The 21,109-nt window shown below is 30.9% G+C and overlaps 1 protein-coding gene across 9 annotated transcripts; it reads left to right on the top strand.

Annotated features, from left to right (window-relative positions):
* The first annotated feature begins 16,379 nt into the window (after positions 1-16,379).
* On the top strand, positions 16,380-20,620 carry LOC146527264 (uncharacterized). 9 transcript variants are annotated; one of them, XM_085206239.1, is made up of 4 exons: positions 16,380-16,589; positions 16,705-16,821; positions 17,567-18,265; positions 19,185-20,620. In XM_085206239.1, the coding sequence occupies exons 3-4, from the start codon at positions 18,248-18,250 to the stop codon at positions 19,476-19,478; spliced, it is 312 nt and encodes a 103-aa protein (XP_085062365.1). In that variant the 5' UTR covers positions 16,380-16,589; positions 16,705-16,821; positions 17,567-18,247; the 3' UTR covers positions 19,479-20,620. The 9 variants fall into 9 exon arrangements, with proteins under 9 accessions (XP_085062365.1, XP_085062367.1, XP_085062364.1 ...); XM_085206245.1 differs by having other exon boundaries at positions 16,381-16,522; positions 18,157-18,265; XM_085206240.1 differs by having other exon boundaries at positions 16,381-16,522.
* Positions 20,621-21,109: the final 489 nt, after the last annotated feature.

Below are 21,109 nucleotides of genomic sequence, written 5' to 3'. Positions count from 1 at the left end.
TTAACACAAGATATCGAAATAAGCTACATTAATAAGAAATACAGCAAACATTAGTTATACATCAAAATTATATAAAAATACTAGTGGACCCGGACGCGGCTACGCCTGCTTGAACTATAAGAATATTTTCGCGTCGGTCATACTCACACTATGCCGCCCGAGGCTAGGTCATTTCGAATCAGTGACATCTCCTTAATTGTTTATTAGAATGTTATACAGTAAACCATAAATACAATCTAGATGAAATGCTAAAAGTGACTATTATATTTATTTTCATAACGTCCTTATGTTATGTTACGCACATAATATCAATGTGTCCCCGGAAATCACTACGCAATATCTCAAAAATTTGTCCGAAAGTGGGAAATGGTGTGTTTTAACACTATGTTCCCTCCGCCAACCCTGCTGTATGCTGCATATAGCGTGAAGCTAAGAAAACTAAACAATTAAAAGAGTAAAAAAGTAACACACAACATGGATTTAAAGAGTACTGAACCCTAAAAAGGATGTCCTACAAAAATTGTATAAAAGAAAAAATCATTTACCTAGTCATTTCAGTATTCATAAATAATAATTAGATAAAATATATTATAAACGAAATATATAGGAGTATGTAATCTTTACAAGGCTGAATCTATCTTACAAGTAATATAGATACAAAATCTATATACAATTAAGTTCTTTAGGTAAATTTTACATATTATTCCAATCTTTTATTACCTACTCATCATCATCATCAACAGCCATCTTTTATCCACTGCAGGGTCCGAAGAGCTGAGGATCGAGTATGGTGGCGAGAATTGGGGAAGGCCTATTACCTACTAATTAGCAAATATAGACTTAATTAAAGTAGAATTAATTATGATTGTTACTAAAGGTTGTATGTAGTATAAACGTGCATAATTTGGTATTAATGATTACATTCTCAATTATATTTTTTCCTCAGAAAGAATATAGCAGCAAGCTAGTTTCTCCTTTCTCCTGTCATTTGGGCTATTGTGAGAAAGCTAACGCGTCATTTTATTAGAGGTTATGTGTAGAAACAAAAATAAAGGTAATTAACAACTAATAAATTTCATTAACAATTACAAAAAATTAGAAATACTTAATATTTGAACATCAGCTTAAAATTTAGTTAAAACATTGTAAACAAAATGAAAAATCACATGAACCTGTAACCTGTGTTACTGTGTGAAATATAAACTATAGTAAAAGTTATATGTATGTTATAGTATGGTTGCAAAGCACTTAAGATAATGTGAAAATTAATTAAACCCTAATGCAACTCGCATTTTCGTAGTTTCAATAAGGATTTTCCAATTGTTTTACACAGCAAAGATTTTTTAGTAGGTACCGTTATTTTAAATATGTGCTACTAATCTTTTCAAGTACTTTTTAAAATATATTTAAATGACTATTTTTAAGCGGAAGAAATTATAAACAAAAACCTACCTACTAATAACTACTACAAAAAATATGAAACCAAACATATCGCGCTGAAATAATACATTCAACTCCAATTATCCAATACGTGCAAACGCATCTAAATCTTCGTTGCTATAGAGACAGGCGGGTTTTTTTTTTCGCGCTTGTGGTTAATGCTGAAGAGGGTATTCTGTCCCTGATAAAAAGCAAGCACTACGTGGCTGCCTGTGAGGAAAATTAAATAGAATGCATCGGCCGGGAATCGAACCCGGGCCGCCCGTGTGGCAGGCGAGCATTCTACCACTGAACCAACCAATGATTTTTTGATATTGTAACAACTTCTAAAGTACTTATTAGAATGAAAAACAGTATAAGACAATTTTGATCTACGTTAAATGGCCAACGTAACTAATATACTTATTTATATGCTGAGAGTAAGGGATAAGTGAAACTTGAGTAACATACAGCTGTTGTGTCAACGGCGGGATGTGTCAACAATTACATTCGTTTTTCTGTAAAGCTATTCGCAATGTCGAAACAGTGTAAAAAGCAAATTTTATCTTCGTTTAACGTAGAAAATTAATAAAGTATTTTAAAGGATAAGGATTAATACCATTATGGAAAAATATCCCTCACAATAAAAAATATATTGAAATTATTATTTTTAGACAGAAAAATGATCACTACACGTTATTCTTAAAAGATACGAATATGCCGTCGCGGACTTTTTTGTAGATCTTATTTAGAGGAACAATACTCCAGTACATTTTTTTCACGTAGTACTTACCATTAAAGCAGCGCATGCGCGAAAGTGTCTCAACGGGTAGGACTTTATACACATTTATCGTATTTATGTTAATTTACATAAGAATGTATAAATAATAAACTATATATAAACCTTTTATGAAAAATACTCGACCTAATGGTGAAAACCGTATCAAAATCCGTTGGGTGGTGTAGAAGAAGAAGAGTAAGAAACAACAGACATACACGAAAAACGACTTTGTATTATAAGATATAGGATAGGATAGGATAATACATTATTATTTATTTCTTATCTGTAAGAAAATCTACGTTCTATTTTAGGTCAGTTGTAAGCAATTAATTGAATGCTGATAAAAGTCTCTCGTATTTAATGCCTAACTTTATCTAGATTTTAAATTGATATATAAAATTCGTCACCATCATGACGTTGTAGGTTCGATTCTCACTCGGGGAAATGAATTATTGCTCCTCTGAGAAGCTGGTGGAAGCTCTGGCGAGAAGACAAGATGTTTCTCCAATGTCTCTTCAAATTGGGTGGCGAATAAGGAACTAAAGAAATCTAACATATTCACGTGTTTGGACTTATTTCAATTCACTATTTATGTCTTTCATTAACCATAAAATATATTTGGCTTAGTTATATATAAATATTTATTTAAAAAAATAATTAATTTTATTACCCTTTTGGTAAGTTATTCGTACAAAAATAAAAAAAAATCAACATTTTCCATATAATTTCAATGCCAAGAGCATGTTTAAAGTTACTGGAGCAAGGTTTTACATAAACCCCGTCTTGCGCGTACGATGCTCATTAGTGCTAAGGCTAAAATTATTAAGAAGAATTAATTATTATTTTAAATGACCGACATTGAAAATACAATTTTGTTAAATTATATGTTGCTATGAATAGAAAAAAATATTTTTTTTGGTATTGAAGCCAGCCGTGGGGCAGGGACATAAGTGTGTGACTGTGAACGCGACTGGTTGTGGATTCGATTCCCACTATTATTATTTAAATTTACATTTTCATTACTTCGGTTTGATGTTGAAGAACAGCGTGGCATTGAGTACCGCCACTCAACACGCAATCCCTCCAGAATTCGGCGGAAAATGGGGAACGGAGTGTGTTTACTCTAGGTTCCCTCTGTCTACCCTGCTGTGTGCGAGATACAGAGTGAAGCTATTATTTTATAGCATTTTATTTTAGTATTACAAGTAAGCCATGTCCTTCCTTGGTGTTTAAATGTTGTTTATGTCAATTTTAATGAAAATCGGTTTAGCGTGTTAGCCTTGAAAGACAGACAAACCGTCTGACAGAATGAATTGGCGTCACAATTGTTGTTTTATAATAATTTTTTGTTTATTATTTATCTGCAAAGTGTTGACAAACAGACAATCTTTACTATTAAGCACTTCTTTAAAATATAGGTATTACGTACACGATTGAGAGTAGAGTAGAAATATGAAATTTATACAATATATCAATTACAAAAATTCTAAGAGCATAATTTACTCTTTATATAATACAAAGGATATGTTTTACATTTGTGTATTTTTTACCTTTTTTGGTTAGAACCCGTAAGTCACACATTTTCTGTCTTAAATAGGCAGAAAACATCCTGCAATACTTTTTTTCATCCACAAAATTGAACTCACAACCACAGTATTTCTTTTACACAAATCCACTGCACCATGAAATAGTCCATATGACGATACATTATATATAAATTATATAATATAATAATAATATAATAACACAAAAAATCAAGAATACTAAGATTATAATTGACTAACTGGAATTGACTGTAATAAAAAATACTTTATTAACAATTAAAACATAATAACTAAAAGTTAATATAATTTTATAATCATTTAATTACAATAATATATAATAATGGAGCCAAGGTTAATTGGGCAACAGAAACAAACCCCCGTTAGAATATATCTTAAGATCGTTTTGTTATTTCGTGAATAGACTTTTTGACGTATTTTTTTATTAAAATTATAATCGTAATTTTCTATATGATTTTTTTGGCAAAATGAGGTTTTTATCTATTTAAATCAACATATCACATTGTAATATGTTTAATAGTTAGTTTTTTATAGACGACGAGAGACTTATTGGAGACCTTCCAACTATGCTATGTTATACTTTTTATAAGTTTTTTTTATATTTTTCTTTACTTAGTATGGAATAACATTTAAAAAATGTATTAAACAAATAGTCAATAATACTATTTATGTACAAGTCACAGTCAGGAGTTACTTAAATCTAGAATTTATGTTCATTGTACAAGTTGCGCAAGAATCACTTTATAAGATCTTTATTACGCTTGGAATTTGTTTTATAGTTTACTTAATAAGCCTTGTAAATGACTTCTATATGCAATCTATTAATTAATACAAAGAAGTCGGAAATTTAGACAATGTATATGGGTATATTAAATATTTTTAATAAATTAATCAATCATTGATTGAACAAATATATGGTTGAAGCATTTATCAGTAACAATAATAATAGTTATAATATAAAGTAATCTGCTCACTTATTTTTTTTACATATTAAACACTGCATTCACATAAAATATATAAATAAATAAAGATATAAATGATTAACAAACTACATTTACCTACCTGTGACTGACCTGTGACATTTGTAGATAAAACAAAATGCAATAAAATTGAATTTTACTTACAAACTAAATTTAAGAATTATATATACATTCGCTATAACTCAGCTATCTGGTTCACCTCTACATACCATTCAGATTCACGACATAGCACTGTATTGCAATTAAAAATGTCATAAACTGGCCATATCGACGGCCAATGATACGTGTACCACGAGGAATTATGCAGAGAAAAATGTAAAAACATTGGTATGATCCAGTTTAAGCATCCGCTTGAAATATGCGTTTCCGGTAAAAAATATCTATAATTTATATATTTTTTAACTTCTCTGTATCCTGTTATTGTAGGATTGTCAAGGGAAATTTAGTGTTAAGACATACTGTCCAATTTTTGCGACGTGAGAGAGTTACGTAACTCAAAACCGTGTTTTGCCTCGTTACCACGAACTGACCACGAACCGGTCGTCGTTACAGCCATGTGTTGTAGGCCTGCACCACGACAGCTTTACTATTCAATCTAAATGATATTAATTCAATTTAATTAATATTGTACAATAGCTAACGAAATAACGAAAAAATAAGTTGATTGCACTTTATAGATTTAAGTTCTGAACTGGATTTTTGTACTTTATATATATCCTCACAGTATTATAATAAAACAATTCTGTCAATCAAGAAGTATTAACAAGAGACAGGCCAACTTGTTATTTTTTACACCTTGCGATGTTTACTTTGCAATCACAAAGGTAGTTGCGACTTTTTAGTAAATCTTAAGTGACTTTTTAGTAGTCTTAATTAAATACAAGTTGTTATAGCGATCAAGTAATAAGTATTTTTTAAAGCTTTTTTTATATACAGAAGCACTAACATTTACTGATTTAAATATAAAAATATATTAAATATCATATATATTATTATTATTATATATCATATATTATCATTATTATTCTGTCAAAAACTTAAATAACGTAAGTTTTATATCTTACTTTTCAAATTTGTTTTCGGCTTCGCGTCGAAAGCACTGATGCATATAGCCTAAGAGTTGCTCCGACCAATAATGTATTTCGTAATATCCTCTCTATTATATAAGTATATAGATATATAACATAATACGTTTCTTAATATATAATTAATATAAGTAATAATATTTTTATAGATTTTACGTAACAATATGTGTACGCTCTTAAATCGTTTTGTTTATAGCTTCAGGATAGGCATAAAAAAAAACGGACGGATGGTTTAGTAATCTCCACTACATATGAGATATGTGAATAACGAAATTCTCTTGGTTGTTAAAAAAAACATCTCTCCGTTCGTCTCGTCTCCGCTTTTAGGAGTTAGAGATTTAACGGGCCCCCTGGAAGAAGGGCTTTCAGTTCAGCAAATAGTGAACGGAAAATGTCTGAGAAGTACAAGAGATATATGTAACTAATGACCTACTAGACTTATTTTACTATTTTTAGTTTATATGCATTGGGATACGTACTGTGTTATTTATAATATTTTTTATTTATATTTTTAATAATATGAAAGATTTTATGCCATCGTTACAACGAGTAAAAGGAATAATTTTAAAATAAGATCCACAGTACAGTGCTATATTAAACAAATTGTTGTAATCTATGTTGCGGGAGAACTCCATGTCAATGTCGTTCGATAATTACGATTCTTGGAACCTGGTGGGGGAAAAAGTAAGTTAGTTATTTTTTTATGTTTTTAAGTGCCGTCTCTATGAAGATGCTATATTGTTTTATTTGTTTAGTTTTTGCCTTCTGCGTATCGCAAGTACAAAGTTAATAATGATGAGCATGTTTAAGTGTTTCTTACAACTATTATAGATTATTTTACTTCCATTTGTTATTACACAACATATTTATAGTATTTTGTGTAATGATATATGGTGTTCTTTTACTTTATCTACTGTATCTGAAAATTTCCTTAAAATATATAACTAGAACAATATACAAATGTGCTTGTAGGCATTGGTTGCTGCAATTTTTAACCTACTTCCTTAAGGAGGAGGTTATTAATTCGACTGATTTTTTTATGTTTGTTACCTTAGAACTTTTTACTACGTACTTGAACCGATTTTGATGATTCTTTTTAAGATTTTGTACGTTTTAAGTACGTCCGTCCGTCGGTGTAGATGTTTAGAGATATCTATAGGTATATATATGTATATGGAATGCTAAAGTAGTTCAAAAATAATAAGTAATACGTAATTATACATTCGTTATTAGTTACTAACTTTAATATCATTTTATATCAACGGGATATAAAAATCTATATATATAAAATCGAAAGGTTACTCACTCATCACGAAATCTCAGAAACTACAAATGCTAGGAATCTCAAATTTTGCATAGGAGTTACTTATAGGACGTAGGTGCGTCGCTAAGACGGGAATTTGCAATATTCGACTTCTAAGAGGTTGTTTTTGGGGACGAAAGTTTGTTTGAAACTTCGTTACTACAAATGCTAGGAGTCTCAAATTTTGCAAAGACGTCACTATGATGTAGTCATGGAGACAGAAATTAATAATAACATAGTTCACGCGGGTGAAACCGCGAGCGGGCCGCTAGTTCTTTATATTTTCTTTTCATTATATTGGTTATTTGTGACCTAATAATCTACTTTATAAAAGTGATAGTGAATGTTAAATAATATTTATGAATTCAAAATTAATTAAAAAAGAACCAATTAGTTTATTAATATTTTAAATAGTTTTTACTATTTTGCTTTGAATAATAATAATGCTAAATAAAGGTATCTATTTCAAATTTCCACACAATAGCGACTAAATTTATTACAATAATACTATGTAAACTAAGAAACAAGAGATAATTAATGTACCTAGATATTGCAATTACCTAGATATTGCTATAAAAAACAGAAAAAAATCTTCTTAAGAACTGCCTAAAGTAAAGTTAAATATTTACGGCATCTCGATATATATTATAAAATTATAATTTTGCATGCTATTTATTATACTAAAGCATTTAATAAAATTTACTGTTAATATTAATTTAAATTTACAAAGCTAAATCTTATATATCTAGGTATAGTAATAATTTATAACTAAGAATTAAATGTGAAATAAAAAATACTAGTTAAGCGCGAGTCGGACTCGTTCACCGAGGCTTCCGTACCAAATTCAGGATTGTAGATCAACGGGAAGTACAACTTGTAAAATTGACAAGATTAACTTTGCAGCTATGTGTACTCATTTTGTATAAAATGTTTTTTCATGAAATACCTATAAATATTCACTTATAAAGATTTGTTCTTGCATTTTTATTATGTTCTCACTTCATGCCAAATTTAACAATTAAAATACAATTTCACAATTTCATAACTATAGGATAAATAAATTAATTTTTAACAAAAAGAAAAACCGACGTCTAACAACGAACTAAAAAGTGAAAAATGATTTTACAAATATTTTATAATTTTGAAGTCATGAGGTAACAAACATTAAAAAAACCGGCGAATTGATAACCTCCTTTTCTTAGAGAAGTCGGTTAAAAAGATATAACTATAATGATGGACGGATGGATGAATGAAAAATTGAGATGGTCACGAAAAATATATAATTACAATCACTCATTTAATTATTTAATACAACTTCTATAGGTACATTATTTATTTTATGATAATATATTAATACTAGCGGATACGCGCAGCTTCGCCTGCTTATTTGCAGCCTTAGGGATAAATTCTAATAAACCATAAAACACGTGGTCAATAAAATATTTTTTAGTCTAATTTTCAAATTTTATAAAAATCGGTGCCATACAAACTTTCAACCACTATTTCATCCCTTTAGAGTTAAAATTTTTCAAAATCCCTTCTTAGTGGATGTCCAGATTACAAAAGTAAACATCTGTCCAAATTTCACGTTTCTACGCACAGCGGTTACGGCTGTGCGTGCGTCTTACCTCAGTCAGTGAGGACAAGTCCGCTAGTTTATATATATAGATTATATGAACTCTCACCAACTACGGTTCCGCTTACATTGTATATAGTAATATAAAAATAAAAAAATATATCAACAAGGAACTAGTTAATGAGTAAATGCCGACACTGAAGTGCAATAACCTACACGAAATAAAATAAAATAAAATAAAATAAACGTTTAAAATGTTGTCGATTTAAATTTCGAGGCTTTTGTGGCGCAGCGGCACAAGGGTTTGACTGTAACGCGACGGTTTTGGGTTCGATCCCCATTCGAGGAAGTTAAAAATTTATTTCATTTTCATATATTTCCATTTATTCGCTCTGGTGTCGAGGCAAAGCGCGGCGTTGTGTTCTGTCACTCAACACGTAATGCCTCCATCGTTCGGGGGAAGGTGGGGACCGGAAGTATTCTAAGTCTCTTCTTTCACGTGGACAAGTACAATCCCGTTCCAATAAAAAATTTGTGAAATTCTTTTTTCGTGCTACTTTAGTTTCGCTCATCTCCCACATATACTAGAGTGGGTAGAAAAAAACCTAGTGTCGAGACACTTCGTTCACTGTTTTAGTCACTTTAGACTTAAAACATAAATAATGTTTGTATTCGTTTTAGGAAAACTGCAGCCGCGTAAATTACGTGTGGCAAGTGTCGTATATTAAAATAATTGCAATTCATTCTGCATAATAATAATGAGCTAACCAGTTCAGTTTTTTCTCACTTTTTCAAAACTACAAAATAATTTTGAAGGATTCGATCTGGTTTCTAAAACGAGTTTTGCTTATTGAGCGGAAATCAAGTAGACTTTAATTGTTCAGAATAATGCATTTATTTGAGTTTAGTAACATTAAATCTTTGGTTTCTCACGATAAAGGAACAGAATGTTTTCAGATATTACATCATTCCTTTCTAACATTGAACGGAACGAAAATCACGTAAAATGGAAAGTAGTTGCTTTTGTGGTAAAGTACCTTATTTATTTTAGCTATACTTTATAATCCATATGTTATAAAGATATTATCTCATATTTTAACTCATATTACAAAATAACTTGAAAGCTTTTATACTTGTATAATCCTAGCTTCTGGTCATAAACAAGATATTGGAAATATATTATAATAGCTTATTTTACTATTTTTAAGGTTCCGTATCTCGAAAAAGAAAATGAAATACTCAAAGAAATATATTTGTCCGTCTATATATCTGTTCGTCTGTCAAGACCATTTATGGCAAGATCACGTGGAGAATAACGCTAAAATTAGCACAGAAAAAATTAAGCTTCTAAGTTAACGCAATGCATTTTGTATGAAACCTACTACTTCCCGCGGACCTTCAATAATGAAATTTGTGGTAACAAAATTTAAAGATAATATACCTAGATAGAAAAAAATTAAACAAACTTATATTTGTAATACAATACATGCAACATGAATGCATTCGTCGTCAAGCTAAGTTAATCATCATTTATAGTATAGGTTTTACTTCATACTGAAATTAACGCAGAACCCTCGGAAGGCGAGTCCGACTCCCACTTCAACGGTTTCTTTAATCAAACTCAATTGTTCTCAAAACAAGCTTATTTTATATTATACTAGCGGACCCGGACGCGGCTACGCCTGCTTGAAATATACGAATATAATTTGTATAGAAATATAATTTCAATCTATATGAAATGCTAAAAGTGACTATTATATTTATTTTCATAAGGATGAATATCAAAATGACGCGGTAACGCGGAACGCGGTCGCGTAGAGACGACGGTTGTTATTAACATGGCAGAATAAATTGCATGTCAAATTAGAAAGTATTTTAATTTATTAGTACATATTTGTAATGTAATGTTATATAGCCTATAGCACTTCTGAAGAATGCAGCTTTCATACAAAACAAAAACAAAGTAAATCGATCCAGTAGATCCAGAGATCTTAGCGTTCAAACAAACAAACAAACTCTTCCGCTTTATTATATTAGTATAGATTCAAAGAATATTTTACATAAAATTTTATTTCATTAAAATATTATATTCTTTCTGTAGTCCACGTCCACTTCAATAATTTGCCGTAATAATTATATTATTATAAGAAACAAATGACTGACATAAAGGACGGATCGCTGATATATAGTTATGTCAATTACTGTAGGTACCTAGGAAATTACATTTTTTCCATAATGCACAATTTTCATATATATATTTTTTTATAAAATAAGCCAATATTTTGTAACAATTCAATTATTGCTGTAGTTATAAGTAATTTTGCTTTTTAAAATGTAAAATAGTAAATATTTCTTTATAAAATTGTATATTAAAAATGAAATTCAGGATAAATCCTGAACTTCACTGGAGGAATTGGAATATTTAATATTTTTTAATTCTTCGCTTTGGCATCGTGGTGAAGTGCGGTGTTGAGTTAAGCCACTTCCTTAAGAATTCGGCGAAAAAATCAAAACCATAAACGAGAACTGACAACCAAGGTAAATGTAAAGGAATGCGTCGTTCTCGATTTAACCGACAAATTTCACTCTACAGGCTCAATTATATTTGCAAAGTAATATATTTCCAGCTTGTACTGGACAATGAGATTAATATTTGATGTCTTGCCTGGTGCTAGGAAATAATTGAGGTCGTCGTGACGCAGCGGCACAAGAGTGTGACTGTAACGCGACGGTTGTGGGTTCAATCCCCACTCGAGGAAGTGAAATATTTATTTACTTTTATATTTCCATTTCTTCGCTTTGATGTCGAGGTAAAGCGCGGCGTTGAATTCTACCACTCAACATACAATACCTCCAGAATTCGGCAGAAAGTAGGGAACGGAGTGTCTTAACACTAGGTTCTCTCTGCCTTCACAACGTGAAGCTGATTTTTTTTGGTAGAAAATAACAAAGTCAAATTAATCTCTCTAAAAACTCTAAAAACTGAAAACTTGGCTGCACACGCTGGCACGTGTCTTGCTATAAGTAATTAGTATTGTTTATATAAATGTCTACTGATAGTGAATCATAATAGGAGCTGAGTTCAAAGTTTTTTATCTCTCTCTTTTTATCTCTCTCTCGTGTCACATTTTTTTAATTTATAAATAATAACCACAAATTACTTTAAACGCCCTCGTCGTAACTCATTGTCTTCAAATAAAGATAGTAGAACAAAGAATGGGCACAAGCTTGCATCTGTAATGGCGATGGTAGTGGGTTCGATACCATAATGATTATATTTATTTTATCAATTTGATTATTTTTTTTTTTTTATTTACTGTAATCTTTTATTAAGTACTAATAAGTATTTCTTTTTTAAAAAATCAAGTTTTATAGTCTAGAACTATAAATTAACTTTTTATTTAATTTATTATGTTTACACAGGAGATGTACGACAAAATATATTTTTTCCTAATTTTATGCAACCTTATGCAACTCTTCTTACTACTACCAGCTTATATAACTAATGCATTTTCTTACATAGAATCTATCTATCCACTGTGAAGGTACCAGACTTATTATGATAAAATCTATCATTAGATTCTATTATGTAAGAAGTTTCGCTTAAGGTTACATAAAAATTAAAATATATATATATTTGTATGATTTTAGAATTTAGAATACAAGACTTAAAATTTAATTAATCTTTAAAGTACGTAATTATTTCGAGATTTTGCTCTGGAAAGAAAAACCGCGGTTTTTATTTCCGCCACTAAACGAAATCGAACTTCTATTCATTCGCCTATTCATTTGGGCTTCGTCTACAAAATGTAAACAAACAAAACAAAAGCGGAAAGTGGGGAACGGAGTGTCTTAACACTAGGTCCCCTCTGCCTACCCTGCTTTGTGCGGGATACAGCGTGAAGATGATTTGATTTTGATTTTAGGGATACGAATCCTTTCGTCACGCTCCTTCTACTTCGACGTTAACAACAGCCACCTTCTTCGTATTGGTGTTCTCTTTGATTGCTTTGAGTTAGGCGGACAAAATATTGCTTGGTTAAGGTTCATTCATGTTTTTAAGCACGAAAACGCACGCACGCGAATATAACAAAAGCAAGATAATACATTTAAGCTAAATTGAACAAGAAACTTAAAAAAACAATAAAAGTCAAAAGGGAATAACGAGAATTAAACTAAAATATCTGGAAATAGTCCCCTTGTGTCCACGATCGGACTGTATTAGTCTTTCTTAATAAATTTCCTGTTGAAACAGCAATTAATAAGTTCTATTGTTCTAATTCTCTAATTAGAGTTATATTATACTAGATGAAGTTTATATCGCTTACGGATTCGATACATAATCTTTTGCGAAAGAAAAAAAATTTTTTAAGTTATACTGTGCCATGCTATACCAGTTCCTGGAGTAAGACCTCCCGGACGCCGAAGGAAGCGCTGGTTGGATGTCGTGATGCAGGACATGCGGTGGATGTAGGACATGAGGTGCAAAGTGGAGTAGGTTGAGTAGGAAGGCAGACCCTGGCAATAGCCAGGATTAATGCCAGGAGGAAGAACAAGACTGTCATTAACTAAAGAAAAACAATCAATCGTAAGCGATTTCGTTTCGGTATAATTCCAACAGTGTAACGACTTTGACAAGCGGATATGCCCATTGTAGGTATCGTTAACTTAGAACTACCTAGAATAAAATAAATATGCACAAATATATATATTTTTTTTTCATAGCACAAAAACATACATAATCAAAGCTTTTAAATAACAATTGTACAGTTATTTAGAAATTTAATAAAAAATATTTTATGAAATTTCACTTTTAAGCAAAAAATTCTTTTAAAAACTTCATTTTACGTTTGTAACGGAATGGAACTAAGAGCTACAGAAAGTGCAACTTTAGTTGTGTAGTGACACCTAGAAACATATTCTTTCATTCTCTTGAATTCCATTATGTAAGAGTAATACGCAAAAAACACTTGCCTTTATGATTGGGAAAATCCAAACGTAGATATCCTGCTCGATATAATCAAGACAATATATTATTCTTTAGAAGTATATATATTGTCATTAGTTACTTATGTAAGTTTCTAGAACTGTGCATAGGAAATAGTTAAGTACTATAAATAGAGTCTTAATTTCACATACTATTTGTAAAAAAATTGTAAAAATAAATTAAAAATACAATACATTTCCCCGAGTAGGCATCGAATCCCCAACCATTTGCAGTCTGACGTTGTCAATATTATAGCTGAGTGCTATGGGTATAATATATATAGATTTCTTTCTGCCTTACAGAAAAAATGTCTAACGCTGAAACAATAGACTCATAAAAAGGAAGACAACTTTAATTTACGGAAGTCATGATTGTTATTACCTTTTTTTGCGTGTGAAGTTGGTCTACGTGACCGGTGCCACGAGTCCAGGAACGGAATAAGGTGAAGGCTGAAATGCTGCAATACTTGGGTGGATTTCACCATTTAACAGGCTAGTGGCCTTAGAAGAATAAGTCAGGCGTTGAAACCGTCTATAATAAGTTCATTTTAAATTGTTTTTCAGTGTAATAATTATTTCTTGAGATGAATTAGTTGATGATCTTCAATCATTATCTTCATAATATTTAATTTTAATTTAGATTCTTAAAATTTATATCATATATAAATTTTTCTTGGAAAGAATTTGACGTAGGTAGTTTTTTATAGCATAAATGTTAATGGAACTTAAGCACTAACATAACTCATCGCGCCATTCAAATTTACTTATGTTGAAAATATGTCTTTTTTTTCACAATTATTATTTATCCATTCTGTTCTTAATTACTTTTATAGGTGTAAACAAACGAGTTTTTATACTTATTATTTTATGAATTTATTACCTTATATAAAACTTTATTTTTTTTATAAACACAAACGTTGACCTTTCAACATAATAAAATAAGTAAGTTGAATGTGTATACATTCTTGGTAAATTTAATTAAATACTTTAAAACATGGTATTGCTGCTTGGCCTTGCAGAGTTCAAAGTTTTTCGTTAACATATGACTAGTTTGTTTCTCAGACTCCGCTTGCATAGCCATATGGGAATAAAATGACACTTTCTAAATGCCCGAGATAAATTTGACTGCAGGTAAAATATCTGTGATGTAGTGACAGAGGCTAACTTTACAGCTTTGTAACATTAGTCCAGGACCGTTGCGGCCGTTCGATCTCCATTCTGAGAAAGAATTTTTATTTACTAACATTATTTCGCTCTGGCACCAAGGCAAAAGCCCGGCGTTGAGTTTTGCAACTCAGCGGAAGGTGTGGAGCGGAGTATTTTTACACTAGGTTCCCTCTGCCTATCCTGTTATATGCGGAGTACTGCGTAAGGTTGACTTGACTTTGACTTTATTAGAATAGATATTTCAGCGCAATCGGAATTCTTCCAGCGTTCTTCCAATGTGAATTTTTAGACTAACATCGCTACATAGAAGGATTGAATAGAATGATACTTTTGACTTAAAGATAAGATAACTGTTCCTATCGTGCAGAGTTTGGGAGACATTTAAAGAATTGGAGTTATTTCTTATCTTTTTAATCCAATGCCATAAAAACAATCGTGTCAATTTATGGATCTTAGAACAATTGAAATGAATAAATAATAATAATTAAATGCCAGGTGCAGTGGGAGAGAGTTCTCCTCTCGGAGAAATGAATTATTTTTATGTTTTCACTTAATTTGCTCAGTTTGTGTTCGAGCGGAAACGGAAGAGGGGGAGAAAGTGTTTTTAGATAAGGCATGAAACTGAGAAATAAGAATAATGAAAATAAATATAATTTTCATTTTCTTAATAAATTTTTTTTAAGAACTTAATATAAAGTAGATATGATTTTGTCAAGGAAATAAAATAAAGATTCAAGGTAGCATTGTTACTGATATTTTTTTTACACTAATTGTGATAAAAAAATATGTTATAGAGAGATCTTACTGAGAATTATCAAGAAAATATAGGTAATAAAAGGCTCCACTAAAAGCATTTCTCGATACCCCACCACATAAATCATCCGCATTTCGCCTTAGAGGGATTACTAGTTGATACTGTAACAAGCCATAGCGAATATATCTCACTGAACTGGACCAATGTTGAAGTTGAATATTATAGTATAATACTATTCCATGTTTTAAACTCAAGGTACCTCAAGCTCTAGTCTTGTACTATAGGGCTTCGGCCAGGTCCAGCAGTTGATGAACTTCCATGAACAATATTTAATACTAAAACAATAGCTTATTTGAAATATTTAGAAAGTGGGAAGCAGAATGTCTAAACACTAGGCTCCCTCTGCCTACTATGCTAAAAGCGGAATACAGTGGAAGCTGAAACATATTACAAATAACATACAAATCAAAGCCATCTATTGGAGAATAGTGTAACTAAAATTTCTAGACTAGACGCATCTGGGTACAATTTCACTTTTTGAATCAGAATTTTTTTCTAAACTACAATATTTCAAAATAATATGAATAATAAAACATTAAAAAACGATGTTAAATATCACATATATTTTTTTAATAAGTATAATGTAAAACATTCTATTTATCTTTTTTAAAAAGATATAAAATTGTTCATAAAATATGCATATGTTGGCCATACATTGATTAAATATCAAAATGTTGGCATTATTTTGATTCTGGAAGCGTTGTTTGAAAATAAACAGTAGAGTCAGTGGCGTCATAACGGGCAGGCCTGTATAGTGATAGGGCTTCGGCCAGATCCAAAGCAAAAGATATCTCCATGGATGGAAGAATCCGTGTAGTGACTTTCGTCCTTTCGCGATTACTTCTGTTTGTTTGTATCCAAAACTGTGTTCTTCTGGATATTTTTGATTTTAAACAGTTCGAACCATTTGTCTTTGGTAGTTCTTACTTTATAATATTTTTGTTAGCCCTGCTATTTTCCTCTTATTATTATCGTCCTTAATTTTCAATATCTTGTTTGTTATTTATTTACTTATTTTCTTTCTTTTTCAGGGTTTATGTCTTTTTCCGTATTTTAAATTATTTTGTTTTTATATCTTTACCACCTAAACAACCAAGATCAACAACCCTGCAAACTCCTTATTTTTTCACATCAATCGATTCCCTAAGGTGAGTTATTGTATATATATATATATTTGTGCAATCGGAAAGAAAATCAATACATGGGTTGACCTGTTGCTCAATAATAATCTATATATATAAAAGGACTTGTCCTCACTGACTGAGGTAAGACACACGCACAGCCGTAACTGCTGTGCGTAGAAACGTGGAATTTGGACAGATGTTTACTTTCGTAATCTGGACATCCACTAAGAAGGGATTTTGAAAAATTTTAACCCTAAATGCGTGAAATAGGGGTTAAAAGTTTATATGGAAAAATATTTAAATCGGCGCCGATTTTTATAAAATTGTAAATTCAGACTCTTAAAAATATTTAATTGAACACGTGTTTCATGGCTTATTAAAATTCACACCTAAGGGTGCAAATAAGCAGGCGGAGCTGCGCACGGCCGCTAGTAAATATATATATCCTGAGCAACAGGTCATCCCATGTATTGATTTTCCTTTCGATTGCACATACCGACGCGCAGGATGCACCCGCCATCTCGGACTCCATTGATTAATTCATCTCAAATATCGAAGGTCAAACTGTGTTTTATTTATTTAATGTTTATTATATATGGTGACTTTAAAAAGATAATTGTAATAGGTATTAGTTACCTATATAAATTATTAGAAATATAACATTTTGAACACTATAATATTAATTGTGTAAATAATAATTGTTAGCTGACATAGCGGTACGTAAAATCAATATACCTACATATCTGACATAAAACTTTTTCCTATTTAGCACTTCAAACACATTTCTTATGAAGGGAAGAAGGTGAAGTCTATTAACAAAAAGGGGAACTTAAGTCAGCCGATGATGGAAAGTGGATTTGGGGTCTTCAGCAAACAAAAGTTGATCACCCAGCCGACTGATACCAAGAAACTCGAGAGAGAGTTTCTAGGCTTTCTAAGGCTACCACGAGAAACTTTTTTTTTTTCATTGTTACTTATTAATGATTACAATTACAGCTAATATAATTTTGCTTGTTGCTGCTTGATCTATTTACATGCATTTTAATAAATTTTAGCAGTTTCACATAGTATCGTCCAACATACGATATTAGAATATAATAATATAATAACAAAAATATTTTTTTCAAACTACATATTCCATAACGTTTTCATAGCCGCCAAAAGCATGTAATGAAATACGGTTAAATATTATTTAGATATTATTATAGTATTTAGAAACTAGAAACCACTGCCCCATTTTATCACATAATCACACCTAGTAGAAATTTACATGAACTATGTAGATTTTTTGATTAAAAATAAGCATATATATATCGACATATATATATCTATATATCGTGTTTCGTTTATTATTTACAGTTCATATAATTTGATTTGGGAGCTTCTTCCGGTGCGGCGGCAGAAGATTGTTTTTCGGAAACTCACGCCTAAATTTCACTAAAGCATCAACATGAATTCTAAAATGTCGGTAAGTGTAACTGAGGGATGAAAACTTCGAAATTTTTATTTTGGCGCATATTCGTGCGCACCTAAGGTTTAATTTATTTAAAAAAAGAAGAGTTAGAAATCAACTAGGTATTTTTTACATTTATAATTCTTTCATAAAAAAAAAAAACAAAACAAAATTAAGATTTCTCTAGTAAAATAGCAAAAACATCAGAAATAAGAATTGCGTATCCTTACTATAAATACTATTGGATTAGAGCGTGCAATAATGCATCCACATCGATAAGTATATTTTTAAATGCAGATTTTACCAATAAAATTTGTTTGATCCTCATAAGTCGAAGCAGAGAATTTCTGACATCTATATTAATTTCAGTAGACTATTTGACAATTTTTATTATCTGCATTTCCTTTGGCTGTTTAAAACGTTGCTTGGTCTTTTTAGGAACACATTTTAATATAAGTAATTCTTTGTTTATTTGCTAAAGATATTTTGACTCTCTTGTGGTTAAAATAATAATAATACGAGTTACATTTTCAAATGGTATACGAGTCAAGCAGATGAGTTGTCAAAGACTTTTAACATAGCGAAGACATATAAATTTTGATCAATTTGAGTTTTTGAGTTGTTCGAAAATATATATTATGTAAGATTTAATTTCAAGTTAACATTTGTTTTTAATTTTTACAATTCTTTTCGACTTTCGTCTTGCCAGATATTAAATTATGAGCATAAATTACTACTATAAATTTTCTCAAATCTTGATTACGTTTGATAAGCTACTATTAATTTAGTACAGGACCTAAATTAAAATTCAATATTTAGCTTTACTTACATTATGTTTTTACATGATAATGAAACTTTAGAGTTGGCGTCACAGTTTCAGTACTTAAACGGTAAATTATTGGACAATAGTAAGATAAGACTATCTTTGTTATAGGAGCGATGGATTTGGTTGGAATTTGGAATGTCTGTGAGATGGGATAAGATTTCGAAGCCATCATTCATCAAAAGACGGAGTCAGGAGGAGGCAGACGTATTTAGGAGTGTGAGTAAGCAGGAGTTAGAAACATTTAGCGGGGGCGGAAGCGGGAGTTATCAGGAGTTGAACACCGCGGAACGCTCGAATCCTAAGAAGTTGAAAATACTGCAACAAAAGCTGAGAATCTTCTTTCGGTGGACACAGCAACATCTGAAAAGTTTAAAGCCTAAACTCAAAGAGGGCCTAAATTAAAAAAAAAAAAACAGAAAGAAGTTTAAAAAAAATACAAGAAAGTAAGTAGAAAGAAAAGAAAAAAAATAAGTAGAGCAAAGTAGTAAAGAAAACAAGAAAAAAGTTCAAATACTAAAACCCGACTACTGAAATATCGCGGTCTAAAAGCCTTTCATTTGATTCCCCATTCGATAGCACCATAATAGTTTTTTTTAAGTGACATTATGTCACGCAGAGAGCGTCACATACAATTTATTGTAAGATCGAATAGCTTATAACCAGCGGACGATCTAGACGCTTCTAACAATACCTCATTTGTCAAAATATTACACTTACTATGTACTAGCGGTCCGCCCGCGGCTTCGCTCGCTTGAACTTCATGATTATTCATGGATACCGCGTGGAGGTACTCCTAGCTTATGTTATTTTAAATTATTGGGTCAGAATAATAATCTCATTTCATTCTACAATGGCCACGCAGAACAACTATTCCTAAGCCATTATATTCATATCTCTTAAGGTTTAGCTGGGCTGTTGGGAGCATATCAGTCGCTCCAGATCTTCGTTTTCATTATGTGGACAGAAAATGCTTGTTATGTTGATCAACTTTTACTAAGACGCTATATTTATATCACTTGGAGAATAAATGGGGTTCCAGGTCAGGTACTCCAGATCTTTATTTTTGTTATGTGGGTCGAATTTACTTGTCAGGTTGTTCAATTTTCCCCAAGGCAGTACATTTATATTTAGACAGGCTGTTAAGGTTCCACATCAGGTATCGAGATTTTCAAAATAAACTGTAGCCTATATGTTGCCCAGACTTAACAGTTATATAACAAAAAAAGTTTCATTCAAATCCGTCCACAGTTCCGGAGATTAGCGCGTACAAACAGACAATTTTTTTTTGTGGATTTGGGTTCTATTACTATTCTTAAAGCCTCTTAATGATTATTTTGTAAATATATTCAATGTACTGATGCGCCATTTTTCCTGTTTTATTATATTATATAGATGTACACACATATACATAATGCTTAAAATCTCTCCCTCATTCTTGTAGTCGGGTAAATAGTAAATAAAAAATAGATATATATTTTTAGAACTGACATCCTAAATTAGATAATATATATAATATGTAGAATACAAATGTATTATATTATTAATTTGGTTGTTTTATTTTCACCTTCTCATCGATATTTATTTTTGTACCTACATTGTAAAAAATAACTGATTTTCTTCCCTCATTTTTTATCAATTTAAATTCGATAGCTACCAATTTCTGTTTTAAATTAGAATATGTACTCGATTTCTGAAAATACAAAGGTGTGACTGTAATGCGACGGTTGTGGGTTCGATTCCCACTCGAGGTAGTTCAAATTCAAATGCCTCCAAAATTTGGAAGAAAATGGGGAACGCAGTCTTAACACTAGGTTCCCTCTGCCTACCCTGCTGTGTGCGGGATACAGCGTGATACTGATTTATTTATTTATTATTTTTTTATTAAAACTTGAACGTAGCGCGATTTGAACGAGCGAGATAAAAATAGAATAATGGCAAAGACAATTTACAACTTCAATGACAAACCAAATCAAAGAAGATGAAAATTGTAATAAATAAAATAATTGACACTCGTAATTATATTTATAATAAAG

Source organism: Heliconius melpomene, chromosome 21, assembly GCF_056956725.1.
Source record: "Heliconius melpomene rosina isolate 202511_hmr_F chromosome 21, ASM5695672v1, whole genome shotgun sequence".
NCBI lineage: Eukaryota > Metazoa > Arthropoda > Insecta > Lepidoptera > Nymphalidae > Heliconius > Heliconius melpomene.
The sequence above is the reverse complement of the archived record's forward strand: the minus strand, read 5'-3'. Positions and strand labels throughout refer to the sequence as shown.